Source organism: Muscardinus avellanarius (genome assembly GCF_963383645.1).
Source record: "Muscardinus avellanarius genome assembly, chromosome: 7".
Classification (NCBI taxonomy): domain Eukaryota; kingdom Metazoa; phylum Chordata; class Mammalia; order Rodentia; family Gliridae; genus Muscardinus; species Muscardinus avellanarius.
Genome location: NC_137793.1, coordinates 82,568,610 through 82,592,466, shown reverse-complemented (window position 1 = coordinate 82,592,466; position 23,857 = coordinate 82,568,610). Strand labels below are relative to the sequence as shown.

The 23,857-nt window shown below is 47.0% G+C and overlaps 1 protein-coding gene across 1 annotated transcript; it reads left to right on the top strand.

Moving 5' to 3' along the window:
• Window positions 1-21,988: 21,988 nt before the first annotated feature.
• LOC308265119 (metallothionein-2-like) lies at window positions 21,989-22,174 on the top strand (the record flags this gene model as incomplete). The annotated part of the gene is made up of 1 exon (XM_080698716.1): window positions 21,989-22,174. The coding sequence occupies one exon, from the start codon at window positions 21,989-21,991 to the stop codon at window positions 22,172-22,174; it is 186 nt and encodes a 61-aa protein (XP_080554842.1).
• Window positions 22,175-23,857: the final 1,683 nt, after the last annotated feature.

Below are 23,857 nucleotides of genomic sequence, written 5' to 3'. Positions count from 1 at the left end.
CCCCTCTCTGCTTGCCAGTCATTCCTGCATCCACATCTCTGCCCACGCTCTGCTCATCCTGCCCTGCAATGACGCACATGCCCTGCCCCCTCTATCCACTCCAACTCCCATGCAACTGCCAGTTGCCAAGCTGGGGAGGGGGACAACAGAAAAGGGGATGCAGAAAAGGGGCAGATGATTTTAAAGAGGAAAAGAGAGGGGGGGTATGCTTGGGTCTCGGATCGCTAGAGGCATCTCCCTCCCAATGGGTCACAGACGATTAGAGAAGGAAGAGGTGGGAGGAGGAGCCAGATTTTTCCACTGAACGAAAGGCATGATTTTCATCACTGCTTCTGTTGCCCTGGTAACCAGGGACAGCCCAGTGGAGAGTACAGTAAAAGAACACCATGTTTATCTTTGCTGTCTGATCTACTTCCCGGTATACCCTTCCCTAACCATCCCCTAAGCCCCAAGCCTGCTCCAAATTTCTTATAAGCTCCTACCATCCTTCTAGGCTCTGCTGCTCAAAGTGTCAAAAGCAAGCCCGCCATGGTGGTACACACCTGTAACCCCAGTACTTGGGAGGCTGAGACAGAAGCATCACAGGCTCGAGGCCAGCCTCAGCAACCTAGTGAGAACCTGTTTCAAAAACAAAAAAAATAAAAGGGACTGGGGGTGTAGTCCGAGGCACAATGCCTTTGGTTTCAACCCTTAGTACCCCCCCCCACACACACACACACAAATGTCAAAGGCAGAGCACATTTCTTCCTCTTTTTATCCAGCCCCAAGCACCATGTGCTCATCAACTGCAATATTCTGGAGGGGGTCATCTTACCATGCCCACCTGCCAAGCCAGGGGGGGTCCCAAGAACAAACAGCTGCCTTTACAGTACAAGAATAGCATTCACTCTACCAAATGCATTCACTCTACCAAATGCTTTACTGAATTGAGCCAGGGGAAATATAGGGGCAAGAAGGGAGGGGAGTCTGCCCAGCCAGCCCCTTTCTTGGCCCCAGAGCAGGCGTGGAATGGGCCCATGTTGCCCCAGCCTCGCTCCTGTCCCTGGGATCAGGAGAAGCAGCCGGGCTGGGGATGGGGGAGTAGATCCACCCACAAGCATCCCCAGATCCTGCCTCCTACACGGACATCGCATCTGCGTGACCTGAGAACAGAGACAGAGTGCTCGCCCTGGGAGATTATATAAGTGTTATATAACATGGTGGCACCAATAAGCACACAGACGCAGTTACTGAGTGCCAGGGACAGACCAGGGGTGGAAACAAACCCAAGGGGCTGAAAGAACAGCCCTCCTGCCACGGATGCCAGACTCTAGCTGCCCCGGCCCTGCCTGTACCTGCTCCTTCCACCCTAGAGGACACATAGGCATGCCTAGCTCTGCATTCTTCCCACGCTGGGCAGCAGGGAGGGGCCGCTGCAGCGCCATAGCCACCCTGGCCCCAGAAGCCTCTGCCTGGCTGCCTTTCTGGCAGGGGGGCAGTCAGGGGGTCTTAGGCAGGGGAGCGGAGCCGGTAAGGGACAGAGCCCCCTCCCCTACCCTCCTACCAGAATGTGCTCGCCTGGGGACCAAGTGCTGCAGCAGCTCCAGGATTGGCCAGGCCGGCTGTCCCTCTGCTCTGTCATTTGCTGTCTCTCTAAAAAAAAAAAAAAAAAAAGAAAGAAAGAAAGAAACAAAACAAACCGAAAGGGAAAGAAAAAAAAAAGAAAGAAATTAAGCACATTTGGCCAATGCCAAATCCCAAATTTTGGTCTAGGGCTACAAACAGAGCTAGAAGCGGGGTGTTCTAAGGAAATTATCCTATTTCCCTGAAGCCCCCCTGCCCCCCAGTATCCTGGCAAAACTATCTGCTATGAACCGGCTGTAGGAAGCCTGGATAACTGGCCTTAGCCCCAGTGCCCCCAACCTCTGCATATCACCCGCCCCCTCTCCTCCTGCCGCGCGTTCACGGTGGCGCTTCTTCCATGGCGGGTTCTCCCCCAGCCCCTCTGCAGAGCTCAATCCACAGCTCCGGGATAAGCAAGGGGGCCGCGGGTAAGCTGGGGCCGTTTAGGGCAGTTTTGGGACAGGTCTTCATCAAACTCCCCCATCAACACCACCACACCCACTTTATTAATTTTGGGGGGGGAGGAGTGGGAGGGGACTGAGCAGAGACAGAGCCCAGTGGCATCTCCCGCGGCCGCACCTGCCCTCTCCCAAGCTACGCCTCGGGCCTTCCCGCCTGCTCGCCACACGCACCTCCGCGCCCCCTGAAAAGGGGGGAGAAAGAAAGACGCATTAATACCACGAGCCCTCGCGCGCCATCCCTCGCCCCCTCAACCACCTGTCTCTGCGCTCTCCCTCCCCCACCGCCTTCCTCAACTCCGGGCGCCCCCTCTGCAGCAAAGGGGCACCACGCCCACTGCGGAGCGCAGAAGCGGCAGGTGGGAGGGGGCCGGGGCTGCCGCGCCCGCCCCAGGGCTGCTCGCCCACCGACCCGCCCAGCTGGCCCTGGCCCCAGAGCCTGGGGCCCGCCCGGGGCCGCTCCAGGCCGCCATCGCTCCCCGCGCCTGACCAGAGCAGCGGCGCCCCGAGTCCGCGCCGCGGCGGGGGGTGGGGGCGCGAGCGGGACCCCGGGCATCGCCCCCAAGGAGCCCAGGCGCCCCGGGGCGCTCCGGGACCGCGCCGCAGGCCCGGCCCGCCGAGCGCACTCCCAGCGGCCGGGGCCCGCGCTTACCTGGGCGGCCGCCTCCCGGCGGGGGGACTGCGCCACCGCTCGCCGCCCCCAGCACCGCGGCTCGCGGGAGATGCGCAGCCGCTGCGGACGCCGCTCGGCCGCCGCCGCCGCCGCCGCTTCCCGGGCGAGTGAGCTCAGCCCGCCCGCGCCGCGCTTCCCACGCCCCGCGCCCCGCGCCGCGCCACCCAGCGGCCGCGCCCGGCACCGCACCCGGCGTCCGGGGAGAAATCTGCCGCAGCCCCGCCGCCGACTGATTCAGAAATTCCCAGAATTTGCCAGTAGGTTTGCGGCTGGGCGGGGAACAGGACAGGCCGTCTGATGTCCCCAGGCTTGGGGCAGAATGGCTCCCTCTCTCTCTCTCTCTCTCTCTCGCTCTCTCTCTCTCTCTCTCTCTCTGAAGGATCTCTCTCCAGGATCTTAGCTGGTTTGCCCTTGTTTCTCTGTTCTTGCATTCCCAAATTATCTCCCAGGAACCCCTCTTCTCAGAGAAAATATTTGGGGGGGGGGAGACGCTCTGGAGGTGGCCTTACAAGGCCTCCTTGGGCCTGCCTCGTGATGGGAAGGAAGTATACACAGGTCACCTGAAAAACTTGTTTTTTTTTTTTTTTTAAAGCACAAATGTCTCAGCCTACCTGAAATTTCTAATTTAGGAAATCTAGAGTACTGATTTTCAGCCTTCCCTTGGATCTTCTAGACCCTTTTAGAATTAAAGAAGAGCTGTGAACCCTTCCCAGAAAAATGCACATGCATACAGAAGCACAGTTTTACACCGTATTTCATGAAATACGAAACTTCTCAAATCTCCACGACCTCCAAGCCTAACTCTGGGTAAGAGCCCTCAGACAGGAGACCTAGCTGTGACTCCCTGAATTGCTGCCGCCTATCCTTCTGCTGACTCCTCCTTCTGCAATGTCTCCACTGGACTCCAAGCTCACGGTCCTGCCTATAAAAATCCCACCCCGTGGGGGGTGTGTGTGTGTGTGTGTGTGTGTGTGTGTGTGTGTGTGTGTGTTACTGGATTCTCCCTCCAAGATACACCCCCAGCCCTCTTTTATTTTCTTGTTTTTCTTTTTTTTTTCTTTTTTTTTTTTTTTTTTTTTTGCGGGTCTGGGGATGGAACCCAGAGGCATCCTACCTCTGAGCTACACCCCCTGCCCTGTTTTTCTTCATTATTTTGAAACAGGGTCTCACTGAGTTGCAGAGGGCCTCACTAAGTACTTGAGGCTGTCCGTGAACAGCGATCCTCCTGTCTCAGCCTCCCATATGCTGGGATTGCAAGCGTGCGCCACCGCGCCCGGCTTGTTTTGCTTTTTTGAAACAGGGTCTCCCTAGGTTGCTGAGAGTCTCACTATCTTCCTGAGGTTGTCCTCAAACCTGCAATCTTCCTGTCTCAGCCTCCCAAGTACTAAGACTAGAGGTGTGCACCCCCACCCCACCCAAACTCTCTTTAAAGGCCATCACAAAAGCCTCTTTCTCCATGACCTGACTTTTCAGACGTGCCACCTATGATCTTGGTTTTCTGGAAGCATTTTCTTTATGCCTTTCGTGACTATTAGTTATACATGCACCTGTAGTTATTATCTCTGTGGTTAGTTGAAAACTCTTAAGATCAAATTCCCTTTGACAGCCAAGATGACTTACATGGTATGCCCTTGACAAATAGTTCATAAATAATCAAAGAGAAGTTGGGTTTAGGGGAACAGGTGGCCCAGGTGGGTGAATGCCTTTGTTCTGGGGGAAACTGTACCCTCTTCCTCCCCTGATGCTCCACCCTCAACCAACATATATCCACCAAACGCACGCCTCCATGCCTTGAAAACAAAGTCCTCAAGTTGGTAAGATCGTCTCAATTCCTTCTCCTCTGGACAAGGCAGCTGCAATTCAGGGCTTCCTCGATGCAGCCGAGGCACAAGTTCACACAGGATGCACCTGCCAGATAACAACTATGCTACCACTGGCGCCTGGGTCTCCAATAAGGGCACCACCCACTGGTTGCCAATGCCAGGGCAAGCAGGATGCCATCCTTGGTTGCCCATCTGCCCTCCCTCCTTGCACACACCCTGACCAATCGGTGTCCTCAGGTTTATCAGGGTTTATCTTTCCCCTCCCTCCTCCTGCGCTCCCCTTCCCAGCTGTCAGGAGCTGAGTAGCTTTCCTCTACCAAGCCCTCGCGCCTTGATGTTCTGATTCATCTCTAGGCCAGAGCACTGGGGCTGAGCATGGACTGAGACTTCTGAAACCATGGGCCAAAAGAAGCCTTTCCTCCTCTACGTTGATTTTGTCAGATATTTTGGTCGCAAGTACCAAAACTGAGAATTTAGAGCTGGGTATAATAGCGCATGCCTGTAATCCCAGTTTTTGTGAAACTGAAACAGGAGGACCATAGGTTTGAGGCCAGACTCAGCAATATAGTGAGTCCCTCTGCACCTTTCAAAATAAAGGAGGTCTGGGGGTGTGGCTTGGAGGTAGAATATACCTGTAATCAATCCCCAGTAGCACACATACACACACACACACACACGCAAGAAAGAATAACATAAGATAAAATTGAGAATTTAGGAAGTTGTGCTGATGATTTCCTAAATCTAAATCTCAAAGACTGCCCTTCACTCCATTCCCAGCTCAGAACATTATTATTTCTCACCTGGATGCCTGCACTTGTCTCCATCCTACCTACCCATCCTACCTCGGTCTCACCCTGCTCAGATCCAGTCTTCACATTGGCCAGAGGCTGAATGTTTCCTACCCTGACATTCATATTTCTATCCTACCTCCCAGTGTGATGGTATTAGTAGGTGGGACCATTGGGAAGTGTTTAGGTCATGAAGGCAGTGCCCTCCTGAAGGGATTCCTGTACTTAGAAGAGGACAAGGTTTTGCTCTCATCTCCCAGCTCTCTGCAAGAAGCGGGAGATGAGATGCCATCTGCAAACCAGGAAGCAGACTTCAGTGGAAACAAACCTGACAGCTCCTCAGTCTTGACCTTGCCAGGCTTCAGGACTGAAAGGAGTGGCTGTTGCTTAAGGCCCCTAGTCAGAGGTATTCTCTGATAGCAGCTTGAGCTACTCCAACATTCCAGCCAGGAAGATCTCCCCAAACTATCAACCACTCACGTCCATAAAACCCGACACAAGCCGGACAGGGCAATGCACACCTGTACTTGGGAAGCTGAGACCTGAAGATCGAAGGTTCACAGCTTAGACAATTTAATAAGGCCCTTGCAACTTAGTGAGACCTCGTTTCAAAATTTAAAACACAAAATAAAATAGGGTTGGGTGTCTAGCTCAGAGGTAGAATACTCCTGGGTTCCAACCCCAGTACCAAAAAAGCAAAAACAAAAACAAAACCCTACATAGCTGGGCATAGTGGCACGTGCTTATAACCCCAGTCCTTGGGAGGCTGAGGCAGGAAAATCACAGGTTTGCAACCAGCCTCAGCCACTTAGGCCCTTTACAACCCTGTTTCAAAATAAAAAATAAAATAAGACTGGGGTCTGGGAAGGGATAGAAGTGAGGAGCATAGAGTCAGCCCCAAGGCCATACTCCCCACTCCACTCCTTCTTGTCCAGATAAATTTCTATATAGATAGACTTCTCCCAAAGAGAATGCCCCTGGGTTCAATCTCTAGCACCACAATAAAACAAAAACAAGAAACACACACACACACACACACACACACACACACACACACAGCTTTATACTGAACTAAAGACAAGGTCCAAACTCTATCGCCTGGCTCTGGGCCTCCAAGATCTGACCTCAGCTGATGCTCCAACCTCCTTTCTTGACATTTCCTTTACCTGTGGGCTTCATTCATACTAAACACCATGCTCCTTCCTACCTTGAGTGAGAATATTCTCCCTCTACTTTGGATTTGTATATTTGTTTTGTACTGGGGATTAAACCCTGGGGCATTCTACCTCTGAGCCACACCCGTAGCTCATTCTCAATATCTCTCTCTCTCTCTCTCTCTCTCTCTCTCTCTCTCTCTCTCTCTCTCTCTCTCTCCTCATATATATATATATATATATATATATATACATATATATATATATGTATATATATATATATTTTTTTTAAACAAGGTCTCACTAAATTACTGAGGGTCTCCCTAAGTTGCCAAGGCTAGCCTCAAACCTGTGATCCTCCTGTCTCAGCCTCACAATTACTGGGATTCCAAGCATGCACGCCCATGCCTCGCTTCCCCCTCCTTGTATGAGACCCCCTTTGCCCCTCCCCCTGCTCCTCACTCCCCTGTGCTTTGTCCTTCTCCTGCCTGTACCTTGGCCCCGCAGAACTGTTCTTTATTACATGTTGTCTGCTTTCCCTGGCAGTGTTGCCCTCAATGCCTACAATTCCTGCTGCCAGGTAGGAACACACAGATGTCTAGCCAACGAGTGAAAGTTTGAACATGGCACCTACCCAGGCCAAGAGACTAGGTGGAATGCGGGTGCTGGGAGATGTGGTGGGGCCAGGCCTAGTTTGTTTTAATAATAGTAGCACTGCTCACTCTTAACAAGTGAATTTCAATCTCTCTGAGTTTTCAGTTTCCTAAACAGAAAAATGGGAATAATAAAACTCGGGGTAGCTCTGAAGAAGACTAGAGATATATGTGGCAGTACTGTGTCATTTAAAAATTCTCTAGCTGGGCATGGTGGCGCACACTTATAATCCCAGTATTTGGGAGGCTGAGACAGGAAGACTGCAGTATGTGGACAGCCTCAGCTACTTAGGCCATTTGCAACTCAGTGAGACCTTGTTTCAAAATAAAGAATAAAAAAATAGGGCTGGGGGTATAGCTGGGAGGTAGAATGCCCTGGGTTTCATCCTCAGTATTGAAAAAAAAAAAGTTGTCTGATCTATTAGTCCTATGACTTCACTTGATCCACATGCTAACATTTTGAGCAGGCAGCTGACATTTCCCATTTTGCATATGAGGAAACTGAAGGCAGACAATGGAAAGCGATTTGCCTAAGGTCACCTGGGAACAGAGGCTGGAGGCTGGGCGCCCAGTTCCCAGTCCAGGCTCTCTCCTCCACATCACCGCTGCCCCTCCCTTCCAACCCCCAGGAGGAAGCGATGTTGGGACACATGACGTCAATGTCCTGGAGATCATGCGGCTCACAAATGTCACCACTTATCACTTCTAAAGGGTTTTTCAGTGCGTGGGTGGGTTGGAGGGTAGAAAGTGGACTATACGGCGAGTTATCAGAGCCAGAAGGAATGGGGTGGGGAGAGTTTGACCTTGGGGCCGCCTTACCTCTGCCTCTCCTCATACCTTAGCAAGGTAATCTTAGTTGATGGCTCTTCTTTACCACATATTTGGACCCCTACAGGCACCAGGGTTCCTGAGAGCTGTGGCTCTATCTCCTCCACATGGCCAATTCTGTCCTTCATCAATATCTACTAAGCTTGTTTGTTTGGTACTGGGGATTGAAGCCACGGAAATTCTACCTCTGAGCTAAATCCATGGCCTTTTTTTTTTTTTTTTTTTAAAAAAACAGGGTCTCAGTTGCTGAGGGTATCCTTTTCTTGCCAGGATTGGCATCAAACCTGAGATCCTCCTGTTTCAGCCTCCCAGGTACTGGGTTATAGGTGTGCACTACCACGCCTGACTTCTACTAAATTCTTACTAAGTGCTTCGGCATGGCCAATGGAAACATAGTCAAATTAACCTCTCTCAGCCTCAGTTTTCCCATTCTGCAAAATGAGATTGGTAATAGCCCATCATGAGGCTGGCATAGGGATTAAACAAGATGATAGACAGTTGTGGGTGGGCTACTGCTAGTAGAGATACGTACCCCAGAGCTCCATCTTGTGCCTTTTCTATGTGGGAGCATGGGATGTCTATATCATGACCAGCAGGGGGACAGATCCAAGGAGCTAAAAAGAAAAGGGAAAAAAACTTGGAGGCTGTAGTAATATTCCCGCTGTGCCTCTCCCAGAAGGAGAGACAGCTCTGGGGCTCAGAGCCTGTTGGAACTGTTCAAAGATGGCTTGTGAGTTTCTGGGCCAGGTAATGAAATCTTGGTGGGCAGGGGACATGGACCACTGAAAGCCAAAAGGAGAGGAAGGACAGGGCAGCCATCCTTCGGTGGCCACATCTGTGGGGGCTCCTATGAGGCTGCTTTTTATTTTATTTTATTTTTTTAAACTGCCAGTTGTGGGGGCTCCTATGAGGCTGCTTTTTTTTTTTTTTAATTTCCAGAAATAACTCAAGGGCATTCTGAGAACACCAGTAAAATCATTGAACAAGGCATTTCTGCCAGACGTGGTGGCGCACGCTTGTGATCCCAGCATTCGGGAGGCTGAGACCGGAGGATCATGGTTTGCGGACAGCCTCAGCTACTTAGTGAGGCCCTCTGCAACTCAGTGAGACCCTGTTTCAAAATAAAGAATAAAAAATAGCACTAGGGGTGTAGCATGGAGGTAGAATGCCTCTGGGTTCCATCCAGTACCACGGGGGGGGGGGGCGGTGGGTGGGAGACATTACAAACATGCTGGGTGTGGTGGCCCATGTTTGTAATCCCAGCATTCAGAAGGCTGAGACAGAAGATCACAGGTCCTCTGCTAACCTCAGCAACTTAGACCCTGATTTAAAGTAAAAACCAAAGTAGGGCTGATGGTCTAGCTCAGAGGTAGAATGCCCCTGGACCCAGCACCAGAAAACAACAAAAATTACAAATATAAAGAAGTAGCACCAGGTACATAGGGATTAAACAAGATGATAGACAGTTGTGGGTGGGCTATTGCTAGTAGAGACACATACCCCAGAGCTCCATCCTGTGCCTTCTCTATGTGGAGGCATGGAGCTCAAACTTTTTTTTTTTTTTGGTACTGGAAATTGAACCCAAGGACATTCTACCTGTAAGCTACACACTCCACCCTATTTTACTTTTTATTTGGGAGCAGAATCTTGCTAGGTTGCTGCAAGTCTCAGTTGCTGAGACTAGCTTCAAACCTGTGATCCTCCCGTGTCAGCCTCCCAAGTACTGGGATTACAGGCATGCACCATCACGCCCGCCCAGCTGAGCAGGAACTCGGCGTGAGTGGTTTCTTAAGACGCAGAGACTTGAGCATCAGGTGCAGAGTCCCTCCGCTGCAGGTCTTCCAACAGCTGCCTCTGCGTTACGCATGTTTGTTCTGGCTGTGTCCAGAGCCCCAGGGCACGCCCACTGGAACTGCCCTTCACAGATCCCTGTGTGTGGTTATGGTGGTTTTTCTCTTTCAAGATTAAATCGTTTTTTCTCCTTTCTGTTCAACAAAGACAACAGCTCTTTGGTTTTTGATAAACGCTCCTTTCCTAGTAGCAGGTGGATTTGCCCCGGGCACTAAGAGCTGTGCTTTTTAAACACACAGGAGCCCAGCTGTTTGAATCTGCTGCTTGGGTCTGTCTTATTTCTCTTATCTCCTGCCCCCCCCCCGCTGGGTTTTCTCTGCTTTGGCAGGCTGATAACATGTGGAAGGGAGAGAATAGTTCTAATTAATAGACTAATTAGTGATACAAGCCTTTAATAGCTGATTATAGGAAAGTCATTCCCCATCCCCCAAGCGATTGATTTATTTATTGCTGTTGTGCTGCCTTATGGTAAAATAGTCAGCTTCTAATTACCTATTGATTGGTTCAATCAGGCCCCTTCCCTCTCTTCCTTCCCATCCTCCCTTTTTCTAATAGCGGACACAGTCAGAATGGCACAACTCAAAGGCAGCTGATGAAGCGCTCTGGACAGATGTGCTAGGATCCTGAGGCACCCCATCCTGGCAGCTCAGCAATAAAAAGGGAATGGGAGGTGGCGGGGGAAGAAGGCAAAAACTTCTACCCACCATTATAGGATTACTTCCCTGAGACACTTCCCTCATGATCCCTCTGTCCACCTCAACCTCCGTGTGCCGTCATTTGCATTCAAAACATTCTAGTGTGCACTGAAACCCATCTGCATGGGTTCGAAACTTGGCTGCCTTCCTGACTGGCCGTGTGATGGGAGACAAGACTTTTCACCTCGCTGGGCCTCGGGCTCTTCATCTGTAAAGTGGGAGTAGGACTGTTTCTCCCTAGAATTTCCCTGAGGATTAAATGAAATAAGCCATGCCAAGCACTTAGTGCAGTACTTAGCACATACTAAGCCCTCAGTAAAATCAACTGTGATAAGCACTGTCCCCTGACATTATTAAACGTAGAAAGAATGTTACATAGAAGGAATTTGATAAGTGTTTGTGGAATAAATGAATAACTACAATCATAATTTTCAAGTGGATTGTGAGCCCTTGAAGCTCAAAGGAGTGAAGAAGAGAGGAAATTGAACAATAAATCACAGTAATAAAGGCTACCTTTCCTGGTGTGCTCATCCTGGTCTGGCCTCTGAGCTAACTGCTCCATGGATATTCTCTCATTTAATCCTATGTAACCTGATTTTTATCAGCCTTCTTAAATCACGGGTGTTGTTGTTTTAATAGCCTGAGTCCCCATACAAAATTTTGTGGGAACTTTATGTTCTCCCCAAATTCCAAGGATTCCTGGGGAATGAATGCACCGACAGTTTCGTGATCACTTTCCGTATGAATTCCGCCTTTGAACTTGACTTTCACCTGCTTCTGGACAATGCTGTCCTCTCATGGTAAGCTGGGCCCCCTCTTCTTTCCCTAAAGACCTGTAGAACACAGGGCCATTCAGCCTGGGAGATTTCTACTGAGAGTTGGGGGCAACCTGGGACCCTTGTAGCAGCACTCCGAGCAGACAGAGCTGGAAATCACTAATGTGTTCCAGCGCCCTCCTGGGCTGTTCAACGCCCAGAGTCCTCCCTGCATCCACTTTCCCCTACCTAAGAGTGTGCTTCTCTCTACAGCCCCTGACCTCTCTCTGCAAACTTCAGACTCCTCTTCCCTTATTATGCAAATAAGTTTAGTCTTTTTGAACAAATGCTTCCATTCTGAGCGACTCTCAATTAGGCATCAGAGGGAGATGAGGGGACAGAAGCTCAGTTGCCTTTCTTAGCCAGAAACATTTACCAAAGTGTTTTTCGTTGACCATTGAGTAAAGTACCTCTGTGATGGAGCCTGCCTCACTCTAGACTAAAGACAAGTTGTGTTTTGATAACATTTGTTTCTTCCTGTTATACTTGTGATAATGTTTTGAGGAAGATATTATTATTCTCATATTTTTCCGGGTGAGAAAAATGAGGATAAAAATGGTTTAAAAGCCAGGCGTGCCGGGTGTGGTGGCGCATGCTTGTAATCCCAGCATTCAGGAGGCTGAGACTGGGGATCCCGGTTCACGAACAGCCTCAGCAACTTAGTGAGGCCCTCTCTAACTCAGTGAGACCCTGTTTCAAAATAAAGAATAAAAGCCGGGCGTCGTGACGCATGCTTGTAATCCCAGCATTTGGTAGGCTAAGACGGGAAGATCTCGGACAGCCTCAGTTACCTAGTGAGGCCCTCTGCAACTCAGTGAGACCCGGTTTCAAAATAAAGAATAAGCCAGGCATGGTGGCACACGCTTGTAATTCCAGCATTTTGGAAGGCTGAGACAGGAGGATCGCATGGGTTCGAAGCCAGCCTCAGCTACTTAGTGAGGCTTTCAGCAACTTAGTGAGACCCTGTTTCCAAATAAAATATAAAAAAGGTCTGGGAGTATAGCCCGGAGGTAGAAAGCCTCTGGGTTCCACCCCCAGTACCACCAAAAAAAAAAAAAAAAAAAGAATAAAAAATAGGGCAGGGGGTGTAGCTTGGAGGTCGAATGCCCCTGGGATCCACCCCCAGACCTGCAAAAAAAAAAAAAAAGAAAGAAAGAAAGAAAGAATAAAAAATTGGGCAAGCAGTGTAGCTCGGAGGTCAAATGCCTCTGGGTTCCATCCCCAGACTCGCAAAAATAAATAAATATATATATATTTATATTTATTTTATATATATATATAAAATATATATATATATATATATATATATATATATATATATATATATATATATATATATATATATATATATATAAAAGCTGGGCATGCCGGGCGTGATGGCACACGCTTGTAATCCCAGAGCTTGGGAGGCTGAGACTGGAGGATCATACAGGTTCGAAGCCAGCCTCAGCTATTTAATGAAGCTCTCAGCAACTTAGTGAGACCCTGTTTCCAAATAAAGCATAAAATAGGTCTGGGAGTATAGCCTGGAGGTATCCCAGTACCACCAAGAAAAAATAAAAAAAGCTGGGCGTGGTGGCACATGCCTGTACTCTCATTACTTGAGAGGCTGAGACAGGAAGATTGAAGGTTTGATACCAACCTCCGCAACTTAGCAAGACCTATTTCAATTATAAATAAATAAATAAATAAATAAATAAATAAAGGCTGGGTGGGAGGCTGAGATAGGAGGATCATGGTTTGCGGCCAGCCTCAGCTACTTAATGAGGCCCTTTGCAACTCAGTGAGACCCTGTTTCAAAATAATGAATAAAAAGGAGGGCTGGGGGTGTAGCTCAGAGGTAGAATGTCCCCTGGGTTCCATCCCGGTACCACAATAAATAAATAAATAAATTAATTAATTAATAAAGGCTGTGGAGTGTAGCTCAGAGATAGAATGCTCCTGAGATGGTTCAATCTCCAGTATTCCACCCCCAAAAATTAAAAAAAAAAAAAAAAACCTGCTCAAAGTTACATAGCTAATGTTAGAGCTGAACTCCCTCCCAGCGCAGGGCCCCTGACTCCAGAGCCAGAGAGATGGACTACGACACCGTGTGGCCACTTAAAGCAGCTCCAGCGAGTCTGAAGGGGCTTCATTCACAAGGAGAGCCTTCCTCAGGAAATCTCTCTGCAGATGAGGCCATGAGGAACAGAGGAGGGTGAATTGGTTGTCTGAAGGCAAAAACATCAAAACCCAGTTACAGGTAGAGCTCGGAATAGCTCCCTGTCTATAGCCTCCCATCTGAAACACAAAAGGAGTTGTTGCTCTTATTTGTTTGTTTATTTTGCAGTACTGGGGATGGAACCTAGGAACATTCTACCTCCAAGTTACACCCCCAGCCATATTTTTTATTTTTTTAATTTTTAAATTTTTTTTTGCGGTGCTGGAAATGAAACCCAGGGGCATTCTACCTCCGAGTTACACACCTCACTATATTTTTTATTCTTTATTTTAAAACAGGGTCTCTCTGAGTTGCAAAGGGCCTCACTAAGTAGCTGAGGCTGTCCTCAAACCACGATCCAACTCTTTCAGTCTCCTAAATGCTGAGATTACAAGCGTGTGCCACCATGCCAGACTATAATTTTTATTCTTTATTTTGAAACAAGGTCTCACTGAGTTGCAAAGGGCCTCACTAAGTAGTAGCTGAGGCTGGCCCTGAACCGTGATCCTCCTGTCTCAGCCTTCCAAAATGCTGGGATTACAAGCATGCACCACCATGCTTAGCTCTATATACTCAGGGTCATCTTCCTCCACGCTACACCCCCAATCCTTTTTTTAACTTATTTTGTTCTTTTTACTTATTTTTTGGGGGGGATGATGAGGACTAAACTCAGAGGCATTTTACCTCCAACCCTATTTTTTATTTATTTTTTATTTTGAAACAGGGTCTCACTAAGTTATAGAGGGTCTCACAAGGTTGCTGAGGCTGGCTGTGAATCTGCAACCCTCTTGTCTCAGCCTCCAAAGTACTGGCATTACAGGCATGTGCTACTGTGTCCAGCTTACTTTTTGTTTTAAAACAGAGTCTCACTAAGTTACTGAGGCTGCCTTCCAAACTGTGATCCTCCTGTCTCAGCCTCTCGAGTACCTTATTTATAGGCTGGCGTCACCACACTCAGCTGAGTTGTCCCTATTAATCACCACTGAATGATTACTCTGGTTGCTTTATTTGTTGGTCCTGCAGTTGCTGAATTTCAGTATACTGTACTTGACCTTGAGTGGGGGCCCTCTCCGTGGGAGGATAAGTCAAACTTTACACATAGAGTGCTGACTTCATGTGTACAACTGTTAGGGCAAACTGGTTACCCGTGATGTCTAAAAGGCCCGCCAGGTAGCAGAAGCTCTTATAAATAGTTCAATAAACATAGATGGAAAAGTTAAAGAATGATGATTCATTTTAATTCGCCAGTTCTCTTCCTAAGGACTTACCTCAGGCAGGAGTGGTGAGTTAGAGCCAGACAGAGGAGCATCGAAGCTAGGCTGGAGCACCAAAATTATAAGGGATGCCAGAACATTGTTGGAAAGAATTGAGGGTGCAGAAACAGAATTTATGAGAATTCTTAGAAAGAGTTGGAAAAAATTATTTAATATGTCGCTGGTGGAGGGATCAGGATTTTGCTACATACTGGCAGCATTACTTGGCTATCTCATCCCCAAAATAGGAATTACTATATTTATTGGAAGGTGTTTTCCCTAACAAGTGTGATGATGGAAAATCATGTTTTGTTCTTACTCTCCAGTCCACTATAATTTATCTTCTGTCCTCTCCAATAGTGAGACCCTCCGCAATTTAGTGAGACCCTGTTTCAAAATAAAGAATAAAAAATAGGGTAGGTGGTGTATCTCGGAGGTCGAATGCCCCTGGATTCTATCCCCAAATCTGCAATAAATATACTGATTGCTTTTCCCAATGGTATCAGTCACCCCTTTGGTTGAAATTTCCATCTCTCTCCCTCTTGGTGGCATTTGACATTTACCAGGAATACTTTCTCCCCTGGTTTCTCCTGCTCAGGGTTATCGTATCTCCATGATCAGTTCTCCGAAGCCTCCTTTGAAGCCTCTGCATTTGCTATCTGTGGCTGTGTAACAAATCATCCCCAAAATTTAGTGTCTTAAAACAACATTGATTATCTCACAGATTCTTAGAGTCAGGAGTTTTGTTTTGTTTTGCATATGTATGTGTACTACTAGGGATTGAACCCAAGGGTATTTCATCTCTGAGCTACACCCCCAGCCCTTTTTAATTTTGTCTTGAAATGAATCTTGCGGGGTTACTGAGAGTCTCCCAAAGTTGCTGAGGCTTGTCTTGAACCTGCAGTCTTCCTGTCTCAGCCTCCCAGTACTGGGATTTGGGGCCAGACCTAATCTGGAGCAATTTAGCAGGTAGAATAGTGTAACTGGGTTGTTCTGACTCAGGGTCCCTCCTGAAAGTGCAGTCTCATTCATTCATTCATAATTAAAATTTTCCTTAAGGGTTCTCTTCCAAGGTCTTCCAAACTCCCTCACATAGCCATTGGCAGGAGGTTTTAGCACTGTCCCACCTGGACCTCTTCAAAGGGCTGATCATGACTTGACAGATGGCTTCGCCAGAGCAAGTGATCCATGAAGAATGAGCAGGTTCAGCCACGATGAAAGCCACCTGTATTTTATACTTAATCTCAGGAGTTAAATACCATCACTTCTACCTTTATCATGTGGACCAACCAGGACACAGCGTGGGAGAGGGCTACACAGGGTGCCACTGTGAAGAGGTGGCATCAGGGACCGACTTGGAAGTTGTGTACCCCAACAACCTCCTTTGCTGACCCTTAGAGCTCGGTGCTCACCAGGATTCTCTCCTCGCACCTTATCTCTTACACTCACTTTTGACGTTATGATGCCTCTTTACACCTTCAGCTACAGTCTGGAGTCTGCAGACAGCCTGGCATTGTCTCTAGGATACTTTCCTCTTAGAAATGTCAGGCTCCCACACTGCTGTTGAGTCCCAGAGCATCGCAGAGTCCATGGTTCAATACTGAGCTTGTCACCTTCCCCATAACCATTCTGTTTCTTCTCTTGTGTTTTCTTCTCAGGATTGGAAACATCATCTGTTCAGTTGCCAAATCAGAAACCAGAAAGTCACTCTTGGCCATTCACCCTTTCTGACATATCTAATAAGTGATTGTCTAGAGCTAAGATTTTTTTTTTTCATTTTTCCTCCTTTTTTTTTTTTTTTTTTTTTTTTTTTTTGGTGGTACTGGGGATGGAACTCAGGGGCCTTCTACCTCTGGGATACACTCCCAGACCTACTTTATATTTTATTTGGAAACAGGGTCTCTTAAGCCAGCTGAGGCTGGCTTCGAACCTGTAGGATCCTCCTGTCTCAGCCTCCCAAGCGCAGGGATTACAAGCGTGCGCCACCACGCCCAGCTTTCCTCCATTTTTTTAATTTTGAAAAACTTCAAACATACAGATGCCTCCCCCACCCCCACATTGTTCACATTCCACACCCTGGCCAAAGAGAGCTTTCAAAACTGCAAATCTAATTGTGTCTTTCCTACTTCAGACTTTTCACGGGCTCAATATTACCTTTGAAAAAAAGATTCAAGCCGGGCGTGGTGGCTCACACTTGTGTCGTGGCCAGCCTCAGCTACTTAGTGAGACCCTCCGCAATTTAGTGAGACCCTGTTTCGAAATAAAGAATAAAAAATAGGGCAGGGGGTGTATCTCAGAGGTCGAATGCCCCTGGGTTCTATCCCCAAATTTGCAATAAATAAATAAATAATCAATACGTGGCCCACAAAGCCCTCATAACCTAAATTTACCCAGAGCAGCACTTCCCAGTAGAAGTACACTATGAACTATAGGTGCCATTTTAAATTTTTCTAGTAATAGCCGGGCGTGGAGGAGCACTCTTGTAATCCCAGCATTCGGGAGACTGAGACCAGAGGATCGCAGTTCCCGGACAGCCTCAGCTACTTAGCGAGGCCCTCTGCACCTCAGTGAGACCCGGTCTCAAAGTAAAGAATAAAAAATAGGGCAGGGAGTGTAGCTTGGAGGTCAAGTGCCCCTGGGTTCCATCCCCAGACCTGCAAAATAAATAAATAAATAAATAAATAAATAAATAAATAAATAAATAAATAAATATTTCTAGTAGTCACATTTTAAAAAGTAAAAAAGCTGAAATTAACTTAAAAGTACTTCTTATGGCCAGGCACCGTGGTACATGCCTATAATTCTAGTACTTAGGAGGCTGGGATAGGAGAATGACAGGTTCAAGGTCAGCCTCTGCCATTTAGGGAGACCCTTAGCAACTTATCAGGATCCTGTTTCAAAATAGAAAGGGCTGGGAGTATAGCTGAGAGGCAGAATGCGTCTGGGTTCAATACCTAGTACCCCCCCCAAATACATTTTATATAATCCAATATATGCACGAATTATCATAGCAACATAAACTCAATATAAAACAGTACTAATAAGGTATCTTACATTATATTTTTTCAAAGTCCTCAAAACTTGGAATGTATTTAGCACAAAACTTGGAATGAATTGAGCTCACCTCAATTCAGATGCCAATTGTCTGTTTGCCTTTTGGTACTGTGGATTGAACCCAAAGGCATTCTACCTCTAAACTACACCCCCAATCCTAAGAAAAAGAAACAAAAGAAAACAAAACAACAAAACAAAAAAACCCAGGGTCTTGCTAGATTGCTAAGAGTCGTGCTGTGTTGCTGAGGCTGGTCTTGAAACAACAGTCCTTCCATTTCAGTCTCCCAAGTACTGGGATTACAGATGTGTGCCACCATGCCTAGCTCAGATGCTAAATGTTTAGGGTTTTTACCCAAACTATAAGACTATGTTTAACAACCAAATTTTGTTGTCCAGTTTTTAATTTTAATTCATCAAATTGAAGCAAATAGTCCCCCTCATCCACACTGGCCACAGTTTAAACACCCAGAAGCCACACGTGGCCAATGGCTACTGGCACGGTGAGGTTTGGAGCAGCAAAATTCTCAGAGTAGGAGCCAGGATCCCCTGGGACACATCTACAGAAGTGCATCCTAAAACCCAGCTAAGGAGCTCTGAGGTCAAAAGGGTTTCCATAAGAATACAAATGTGGATTTGCCTTCTTCATTTTCTTTTTCTCGCAATTGCCCAGCAGAGTGTTCCAGAGGCTGAGCAACATGTAATATCACAACAGGTTGAATCCAGATGCAGGTAAGAGAATCAGCAGTCTTCTGTTAAGCCAGTTATTAGAGAGATTTATCACACTGTAAAACAATGCCAGTCTTCTCCCTAATTGTTTTTTTTTGTAAAATACAGGTTTTGTCACTTATAAAAAATGTTAAGTCGGGCCTGGTGGCTCCTGCTGTAATCCCAGCATTTGGAAGGCTGAGAAGGACCTTTGTGGACAGACAGCCTCAGCTACTTAGTGAGGCCCTTTGCAACTTAGTGAGGCCCTGTTTCAAAATAAAGAATAAAAAAGTAGGGCTAAGGGTGTAGCTTGGAGGTAGAATGCCCCTGGGTTCCATCCCCAGTGGCACAAAAAGAGTTATGTATTGTATAATAGAATAATTATTATTTTAAAAAATTCATAAATAAACCAGGAGTGGTGGTGCACTCTTGTAATCCCAGCATTTGGGAGGCTAAGGATTGCAGTTCTTGGACAACCTTAGCTACTTAGTGAGATCCTCTGTAACTTAGTGAGACCCTGTTTCAAAATAAAGAATAAAAAATAGGGCAGGGGGTGTAACTTGGAGGTCGAATGCCTCTGGGTTCCATCCCCAGACCTGCAAAAAAAAATTATAAATAATTTATCATAGCATCTTTTTTTTTTTTGTGTGTGTGTGTGTGTGGTACTGGGTATTGAACCCAGGGGCATTCTACTTCTGAGCTACACCCTTAGCCCTTTTAATTTTTTAAATTATTTATTTATTTATTTATTTATTTATTTATTTATTTATTTATTTTTGCAGTACTGGGAATGGAACCCAGGGGCATTCTACCTCTGAATGACACTCCCAGCCCTATTTTTTATTCTTTATTTTGAAACAGGGTCTCACTGAGTTGCAAGGGCCTCACTAAGTAGCTGAGGTTGTCTGTGAACCGCAATCCTCCTGTCTCAGCCTCCCAAATGCTGGGATTACAAGCATGCGCCATGACGCCCGGCTCCTTTTTATTTATTTTTTATTTAGAAACAGGATCTCAGTAGATTGCTAAGAGTTTTACTGCATTGCTCAGGCTGTCCCTAAACCTATGATTCTCCTGTCTCAGCTTCCCAAGTACTGGGATTACAGTCATGCACCACCATACATGGCTTATAAATAATTTAAATCTGTTTTAATTTCTTTTTCTTCTCTCTTTTCTTAATGTTTTATTTAATTATTTATTTATTTTGGTGCTGGGGAGCCAACCCAGGGCCCTGTGCCTGTTAAGTATGTGCGCTTCCATTGAGCCATATGCCCCTAGTGGTTTTAATTTCTTATACAGTAACTACTGATAGATATAACCCACAAAATCAAAAGCTCTTTGAAGTTCCCAATAATTTTTAATGGTACAAGAGGGCTTTGAAAATAGCAGCCTAACTTTCCAGTCTCAAGTATTGAGATTTTCTCTTCATATATTTTTTTTTGGGGGGGGGACTTGGATTTCTAGTTCCAGACAGGATGGAGTCAACATAACTTCTCCCTATTCCTCTCACTAAGTATAATATTGTGTGTGTGTGTGTGTGCGCGCGCGCATGGGTATGTGTATAGGAGAATACTGGGGATTGAGTGCAGGGGCTGTCTACTTCTGAGCTATACTCTCAGCTCTATTTTTATTTTTATTTTTATTTTTTTGGGCCTGGGGATTTAACCCAGGGGCATTTGACCTCCAAGCTACACCCCCTGCCCTATTTTTTATTCTTTATTTTGAAACAGGGTCTCACTGAGTTGCAGAGGGCCTCGCTAAGTAGCTGAGGCTGTCCGCAAACTGCGATCCTCTGGTTTCAGCCTCCCGAATGCTGGGATTACAGGCATGCGCCACCATGCCCGGCTTTATTTTTATTTTGAAATAAGATCTCATAAAGTTGCTGTGGGCCTCACTAAATTGCTGAGGCTGGCCTTGAACCTGCAATCCTCCTGTGTCATCCTCCCAAGTACTGAGATTCCGGGCATATGGCACTGTGATGGTTCATCTGGATTGTCGATTTGATTGGATTTTGAACACTTAAGATTATGTGACTTTGGGTGTGCAGTGAGATGCTGGTTTATGTGATGGCAGATTGAAGGAGAAGTCCTGCCCTGAATGTAGGTAGCTCGGTTCTGAAAGGTGCAGGACCTGGATAAAAGGAGAAAGCCATGTGAATGCATGCGTGGTTCTTCCTGAAGAGATCCCGTCTGCTCTCCTCTAAGATATTGGCCTTTAGCTCTTCAAACTGGACCTTCACCATCGTTTCTCCGGAGAGTTTCCTGGCCTTCCCATCTCGCACAGGGACTGAATTTATGACCACTCTGCTTCTGAGACTCCAGCTCTTGGACCGCTGGACCAGCAGCTGGTTCCTCCAGCTCTCTATGTGCAGTAGGCTACTTGGGACTATGCTGCTTTGGAGTGTAAACTGATTTGATAAATACCCTTTTACCATAGACGTGTTCTGTGAATTCTGTTATTCTAGTGAACGCTAGCAAATACAGTTGCCATCTCCAGCCTGCTAAGAATATCTAAAAACCCTGGACATGATATGTAAAATGATTGTAAGAAGACTCTGATGGGCAGCCTGAAGAGGGCCCAATAGTCAATGGGAGCTCCAAACTCAAGAAATGACATGGCACCAGAGTGGTGTCATCAGAACTAGTGGGGGCCTGAATGTCCACTCTGGCCCAGCGATAATGAGGTGCCCTCCTCCTCCTACCCCAGTGCTCCACAGGTGTCAAGAATGGGGAACTTGGACCTGTCAGTGCAGTATCAAAGAAATCTGCTAAAACAGAAGATTTAAATAAGATCTGGAGTCTTATAAAACCCAAGATGTTCAAATATTATTAAACAACACTATTATACCAATAATCTGACAAGGGTTTTTTTTTTGTTTGTTTGTTTGTTTGTTTGTTGTGGTACTGGGGTTCCTGGAAACTCTTCTACCTCCGGGCTACACTCCCAGACCTATTTTTTATACTTTTTTATTTGGAAACAGGGTCTCTTAAGCCAGCTCTGCTGGCTTTGAACCTGTGTGATCCTCCTGTCTCCGCCTCCCAAGCGTTGGGATTACAAGCCTGTGCCACCTCACCCGGCCCTGACAAGGGTTTTATTTAATTAATTAATTAATTTAGTGTGTGTGTGTGTGTGTGTGTGTGTGTGTGTGTGTGTGATATTGGGGTTCCTGGAAGCCCTTCTTCCTCCGGGCTACACTCCCAGGCCAATTTTATACTTTTTTATTTTTGGAAACAGGGTCTCTTAAGCCAGCACGGCTGGCTTCGAATCTGCACAATCCTCCTTTCTCCACCTCCCATGCGCTGGGATTACAAGCGTGTGCCCCCAAGCCCAGCTACTGAAGCCTTTTTATGATGGCTGTTTTAAAACCCTTGTCAGAACCCGCCTTCAGCTTCTCCGTCTGAGCTCTTTCGCTGTGGACCTCCACTCACTCCCGTTCAAAATGGACCCCAACTGCTCCTGTTCCACTGGTGGCTCCTGCACCTGCGCTGGTGCCTGCAAATGCAAAGAGTGCAGGTGCACCACCTGCAAGAAGAGCTGCTGCTCCTGCTGCCCTGTGGGCTGTGCCAAGTGCGCCCAGGGCTGTGTCTGGAAAGGGGCATCAGACAAGTGCAGCTGCTGCACCTGATGTAGGAGCCTGCTCCCCCTGTAAATACAAACCCGGATTTCCTTCCCCTACAGCCCTGACCCATTTGCTACGTTCCTTTTTCTATGAAGTATGTGAATAAAAAATGGTGTTGATTTGAAAATAAATAAATAAATAAAACCCTTGTCAGCTGGGCGTGGGGGCACAAGCTTATAATCTCCGCACTTGGGAGGCGGAGACAGGAGGATCGGGCAGGTTCGAAGCCAGACTCAACTATTTAGTGAGGCTCTCAGCAACTTAGTGAGACCCTGTTTCCAAATAAAGTATAAAATAGGTCTGGGAGTGTAGCCCGGAGGTAGAAAGCCCCTGGGTTCCACCTCCAGTACCACACACACAAAGGGCTTAGATGAGCAATTATAACCAATTTGAAAAACAATCACTACAAAGTCTTGGCAAAGACATAGCCGATCTAAAGAAGAAGTATATCTCTTACTTGGGCCTTCAAAGAATAACTCACATTTTTGGAATCTTCACTTCGTGCCTGGACAAAGGCTTCTTCCTTTCTCTAACATATCCATTTCTCTCTTTAGAGCTCCAGCTTGTTTCTCAGGGTCAGTCTGGTTGTCATCTCTTCTGGGAAGCCTTCAATGGCTCCCATGCCCTTCCCACTCAGAGCTGCCACACCCCAGGACTTATGCCCCATGCAAACTGTCCCATCATCTGCCCCCACCCTGCCTGATGTAAGCCCCTGGCATAGTACCTGGCTTATAATAAGCACTCAAAAATGTCTGCTGAATAAGCAAGATAATGAATGAATAGTCTTCAGTAGACCCTTCTTTTCTTTCTTTTTTTTTTTTTTTTTTGCGGTACTGGGGATGGAACCCAGGGGCATTCTATCTCTGAGTGACACCCCCAGCCCTATTGTTTTGCTCTTTATTTTGAAAGGGGATCTCACTGTGTTGGAAAGGACCTCACTAAGTAGCTGAGGCTGTCCGTGAACCTGTGATCCTCCTGTCTCAGCCTCCCAAATGTTGAGTTTACAAGTGTGTGTCACTACGCTCAGCTGACCTCCATTTTCTACTGAATAAAATTAAATCCTTGTGGTCTAGCTTTAAGCCCTGTACATGAGCAGTGACACACTGATCTTTCTGGTACTGGGCTCTCTCTCCTCTCTCTCTCTCTCTCTCTCTCTCTCTCTCTCTCTCTCTCTCTCTCTCTCTCTCTCTCTCTCTCTCTCTTTGTAGTACTGGAGATTGAACCTAGGGCCGAACTAACCTCTGAGCACAGCCCTATTTTATTTACTTTTCATTTTGAAGCAAGGTTTCACTAAGTTGCTGAGGCCCTGCATGAATTTTCGACCCTCCTGTCTCAGCCTCCCAAGTACTGGGAGTACAAGCATGCACCACCAAGCCTGGCTGGCACTCAGCTTCTTTAAACACAGCCTATTTCTCTGCCATACTAGAAACTAGACGGTTCTCTGGAAGTACCTTGTACTTCCCTGACTCCGCATCTTGTCTGTGTTCTTCTATCAACCCCAACTGTCCTCAGCCACTGTTGCCATCACAACCATCCATCTTCACAGGCCCACTCAGAGCCCATCTGATCTCCATCTGGTGTGGTCTCAGATCTCCCCAGCTGGAAGGAGTCCTGCTCACCTCTGGATCTGCAGCACGTCATTTAGTCTTGTGTTACTTCTCACTTTCTGTCTTGTGTTCGTATTGTTGT